The sequence below is a fragment of the Crocuta crocuta genome, unplaced genomic scaffold (assembly GCF_008692635.1).
Source record: "Crocuta crocuta isolate KB4526 unplaced genomic scaffold, BGI_CrCroc_1.0 scaffold312, whole genome shotgun sequence".
Classification (NCBI taxonomy): Eukaryota; Metazoa; Chordata; class Mammalia; order Carnivora; family Hyaenidae; genus Crocuta; species Crocuta crocuta.
Genome location: NW_027527378.1, coordinates 365177 through 370742, shown reverse-complemented (window position 1 = coordinate 370742; position 5566 = coordinate 365177). Strand labels below are relative to the sequence as shown.

Below are 5566 nucleotides of genomic sequence, written 5' to 3'. Positions count from 1 at the left end.
AGGTGATGTTTGCCCGACTGACAGGGCCTTTCTGTATTTCAGCTCTGCCCAGCTTCTCTCCAAGGCGGGGTGGAGCCAAGCGCCTCCCCCAGATTAATGACCCCCAATCAACTAGATGCCGGTGGCGCATCTGCTCTGCAGGTCTTGGGGACCGCAGGCCTCTCAAACGGAACATCTTCGCGCCATTTCCCCCGCCTCCCTGTTCCTCTCGGAGCCTTCCCCTCTCCCAGTAAATGGCAGGTCTATCCTCCCCCCCAGCGCCTCAGCCTTGAACCTCGTTCTGTCACACCCACATCATCTGTCAGAAAGTACTGTTGGCACTGCCTTCCAAAGACAGTCAGATTCCAGTCACTTCCCATCACCTCCGCTGCCCCCATCACCTCCCTTCTGTATGAAGGCTGCTTGTCCCTCGAGGCTCTCCACCTCCAGCCTTNCTATCCCCGCCTCTTCATCTCCAAAAACCCTCTCTGATTCCCTGGCTCCAGCCCCAGAGTCTCCTGGCTCTGTCTAGAACACGCCAAGTACCCACCCACCTCGGGGTCTTTACACTTAATGTTCCCTCTGCCCAGAATGCTTTGCTCACAGGTCTCTCACCTCTTTCGGGTCTTTGCTCCAACATCACCTTCTCACTGCAGGATACTTTATTCATTCATTCGTTAATCCTCACCACCCCCAGCCTAGACTAACTACACCCTACGAAGGTGGGTTCTTTTCCTATTTTGTTAACTGCTATATCCCCGGCACCTGAAGCCGGGCCTGCAATATAGTAGATACTCAATGAGTATTAGTTACTGAATAAATGCTTTGGGGCCAGTCACTATCAAGTATCTTTTATATCAATTTCCATCATCGTCCAGGTGCTCAGACAAACCTGTGCACAAGAAAGGGGTAGGGCATAAAGGCCAGAGCAAGTGGTGAGTTGACCGTGGGGGGGCAGAAAGAGTCCTCTTCACAGGGAAGGGAATAAGCTGGCAGAAAAGTTGGGAGATGAGGGCCTTTAAAGCCAAGAAAGCAGGCAGAGGCATGGAGGCATGAAACAGCCTGGCGCATGTGATGAAGTTGCAGGTAGGAGGGAGCGCAAAAGAGAAATTCGGAGAGGCAGGCGGGAGATAGATCATGGCAATTCCTTGAGAAACACATTATTATCATATCATGGCAGCATGAAGGGTAGATGCGGCAAGGTCTCTCTTCAGCAGGGAGAGCGTCCGGGGAGAGAGAGTAGCAGCCTAACACAGGCAGTGGCAGCGGGGGCAGAGAGGATAAAGGCCCCTGGGGCGAAGCCATTCAGCAGGATAAGGAATAATGGAGAATGACAATTTGAGGGAGGTTGTGAGGAGTTGAAGCATAAAACATTTAAGTACGATGCGCGTACAGAAAAGCACAGGTGAGTGTACAGCTCGCGGAGTTTTCACTACTGAACGCACCCATATAACCAGCACTCACATCAAATAGCAGAAGGTTGCCGGCCCCCCAGCTAGCCTCCTGGGCTTCCTCCTCGCTGCTCCCCGCTCCGAGTGTGACCAAGAGCCTAACGTCTAAGGGCGTAGATTACTTTTAAATGGATTCCTATGATGTGTCCACTTTAGCATGTGACTTTCCGCTCAGCACTGTTCGTGAGACGCAGCCAGATTGGGGCGGGCGCCGAGGTGCAGGTCATCCATCGTCACCGCAGTATAGTGTTCCCCGTGTGAATTTGCCACAGGTACTCATTCCACTCTTGACGGGCATGGGGGTGTTTCCAATGCGGGGTTCCTACAAACGCTGCTGCTGTGAGGAATCTGGCACAGGCCGTGGTCAGTAGGAGAACATATGCACGCGTTTCTGGCCGGTAAACACTTAGGAGAACTGCTGGGTCCTAGGGCGCATGTACGTTCAACCTTAGTACAAGCTGCCAAGTCGTTTCTCAAAGAAGTTAGACCAACTCACATCCCCACCAGCAATATCTGAGAGTTCAGGTTGTTCCATGACCTTGTCAAGACTTGGCTGTGTCCAAGTTCAGAGAGTAAGAGACACCTATGGGGAGACACCTGGTAAGCCCTTCAAAGCAAGAATTGGAATCTTGGGTGTGGCAACACTTATGAGGTGGGTAGAAGAAGCAGAGCTCTCAGAGAAGCCTGAGAAGGACGGAGCGATGGGAGACCAGGTGAGTTGTGTGACGGAAGCTACAGGAAGACGGAAGGGACTGAGAGCACATTGGAGCATGAAGACATAAGGTCAGTGTTGGAAAGAGACCATTGGATCTGAAAATAAGAAGTCATTGGTAAGCTCTTTGGCTAGCACAGGGCTTGGCCTCCAACCAAGATGGCACTCCTAACCTTCACTGCTACCGGAGACGATCAATTCTGCCCATAGCAGGTGGGCCAGTGAATCTCCAGGAATAAATAACCAGTGGACGAGGGCCCAGGAGAGACAGCACTTTGGGACCGCAGGTGAGGGGTAGCCCTGAACTGCTCGGACTAAAAGTTATGCTCCCCTTAACTCCCACTGCAGCCTATGCAGAACCCGGTGGAGTACTCACCATGTGCATCGCCCAGTGGTCTGTCTTCTCATGGGTCATCAAGGCCCTTGTGGGCAGAGAGTGAGGCTTCCATTTCAGAAGGCCCAGGCCCTGGGGCAGTGCCAGGCTCCCAGCGGACATGAAAAAGCGGTTTGCAGGAGAAGTAAATATGTATTATTTAAATAAAGGCACAGTTTAAAAGATACAGCTTTTATAATTATGGTACAAAAGATGCATCCATTCCTTTACTCTCTGTAACAGTCTGGAAGGTCTTTTTGTGGGCATCAGATTCAACTTTTAGATAGGAAAGTGGTTAAGGAAGGACTTTTATTTCCTATTGCCTACCCTCGGGTTTTGGTCAAGATTTTTGTAAGTATGTGTTGCTTTTATAATCAGAAAAGAAATGAAGATATCCATTTTGTTGAAAATGGGAAATGGAACTTTGGTACTTTAACAAGCACTGCCTAAGGGAATCTTCTGCTCTGACGAAAATGTTCCATTCCTGTGCTGTCCAGTATATAAGCCACTAGCCACATGTGGCCAGGAAGCACTGAAATGTGGCTGGTGTGACTGAGGAATGGAATGTTTAATGTTATTAATTTTAATTAATTTAAACACAAATAGCTTCATGGGACTACTGGTTATGCATTGGGCAGCAGAGTGTAAACAGTTTATGATAATGTACACAAACTCTTTTCCTATTAAATTGTGCATTCGGGGGTGTCTGGGTGGCTCACTCTTAAGCGTCCGACTTCGGCTCAGGTCTTGGTCTTGCAGTTCATGAGTTCGAGCCCCCCATTGGGCTCTGTGCTGACAGCTCAGAGCCTGGAGCCTGCTTTGGATTCTGTGTCTCCATCTCTCTCTGCCCCTTCCCTGCTCACACTGTCTCGCTCTCTCTCTCTCTCACAAAAATAAACATTAAAAAAATTTAGGGGAGCCTGGCTGGCTCAGTCGGTTGAGCATCTGACTTTGGCTCAGGTCATGATCTCACAGCTCATGAGCTCCAGCCCCACGTCAGGCTCCGTGTTGACAGCTCACAGCTCGGAGCCTAGAGCCTGCTTCGGATTCTGTGTCTCCCGCTCTCTCTGCCACTCCCCTGCTCGTACTCTGTCTCTCTGTCTCAAAAATAAATGAAAAAGTTAAAAAATGTAAATGTGCATTCATTCTCTTTATTCGTACTTCTATAAAGATAGTTTATATGTTAGTTTTATATTAAATTTTACACACTTAGTTTTCCCATATTAATTATACAGTNCGGGGGGGGGGGGGGGGGGGGGGGGGGGACAAGGAATCAGCTCCTGAATAGCACATATGACAGATATGACAGACACTAGGGCTGCTGCTGCTGAAGAAGGGTTAATAAGTAAAGGAAGAAGCTAGCACTTAATGTCAACTTTAACAATGTAAATTGTAAACATTATTTAAATCATAGATTCTCAAATATGTTTTAAAAAAACACACATAGAAAAAAGACTGGAAAGGTGTATTTGAAAATGTTAACAGTGTTGCCTTCGGTGGTAAGAAATAAAGGTGCTTTTTTATTTTTCCTCTTTGCTACATTAATGTATTTTCCAAAATTCTATAAAGAACAAAAATAATACGGGCACCTGGCTGGCTCAGTCATTAGCGCATGTGACTTTTGATCTCAGGCTCTNGCAAAAAAAATGGAGTGAAATTGGGCCACCTGGCTGGCTCAGTCAGTAGAGCACGTGACTGTTGATCTTGGGGTGAGTTGAAGCCGCATGCTGGGGGTAGAGTTTACTTTAAAACAGAAAAAAAAATGATCCTTCTCTGGTTAATTTTACTGTCCCTGGTTTCTCAGGATCTGTGGATGTTTTTCCTGGCATATATTTACTTCGTTTGACTTCTTCCAGAAGGGGCCTTGTTAACTTTTATGTGACTATTTTCATTTCACTTTTCCATGTAATGTATCATTTCGTTGAATTTGTTTCTTTTTTTAACTTGATTTTTTCCCTCTCTTGTCCTGCTGCTTAGCCACCCTGGGACTGTCATCTACAGAGGTATGTTACAGTTCTTGAAGATTTTCCTAGCTCAAAATAATGTTTAGGATTATCACTTTTTTTTTTTTTTAAAGGTACTTTTTAAAGGTACTTTATTCTGGTGGTGCCAATAGCATACTTTATCTGTTTTATCTGGGCAAGTTCAAGAGTGGTGTTTTAATGAGAGAATGCAAGTAAACCAGGTCTTAAGTCAGGTGATGTAATCATGAGTCCATTACCTTTTAAAACTGGATCCCTAAAAGCGACCTCCAGGAGAAGTGAGGAGCCTGACCTTGAACTGAGCAACCCCTGCCCCAGACAACCCTGAAGATGACTATAACGGAGCGAGCAGTGTTCCCAGCATGGCGAGTCTGTGAGATTATTAGCTGTTCATCCACAGTGACGGGCGTTTGTTTATCTGGACTCAAAGATGAGTGGCAACTGTTGGTCTTAAGCCTGAATTCATACTCCAGTTGTGCTCTCGTAGTGCAAAAGCAGCCACACAGTAGAGGTACTGAATGAGCGAGGTTTCTGAACACAAACTTTTCCAGTGGCTCTGGCCACAGTTGCCTTTGACTGTGATCTCTCTCTTTCTTTCTTTCTTTCTCTCTCTTTCTTTCTCTTCCTTCCTTCCTTTTCCCAAAAATTTTCATACACGGAGCATTCTATTTTTATAATTTTTAAACGTTTATTTTTTGAGAGACAGACAGAGCACACGCAGGGGAGGGGTTAGAGAGAGAGGGAAACACAGAATCGGAAGCAGGTTCCTGGCTCTGAGCTGTCAGCACAGAGGCTGACTCGGGGCTTGAACCCACAAACTGTGAGATCATGACCTGAGCCAAAGTCGGATGCTTACCCGACTGAGCCACCCAGGCGGCCTTGACTGTGACATTTCTGACCCTGCTTCCCATCTGGCTTCCCGCAGGATGAGGCTGAAGACCCCTGGTACCACAAAGCATGCAAATGCGATTGCCAAGGAGGTGCCAATGCCCTCTGGTCTGCTGGCGCCACCTCCTTAGACTGCATACCGGGTGAGTGTCTCCTCTCCTTGGGGCACCAGAGGCTGGGG

The 5566-nt window shown here is 47.5% G+C and overlaps 1 protein-coding gene across 1 annotated transcript in view; it reads left to right on the top strand.

The window, feature by feature from the left end:
- RS1 (retinoschisin 1) overlaps window positions 1–5566 on the top strand; it is a 21183-nt gene that overhangs the window by 4211 nt on the left and 11406 nt on the right. The window contains exons 2-3 of the mRNA XM_077769963.1: window positions 4493–4518; window positions 5423–5528. Of these exons, the coding sequence (XP_077626089.1) occupies window positions 4493–4518; window positions 5423–5528 (132 nt within the window). The remainder of the gene's footprint in view (window positions 1–4492; window positions 4519–5422; window positions 5529–5566) is intronic.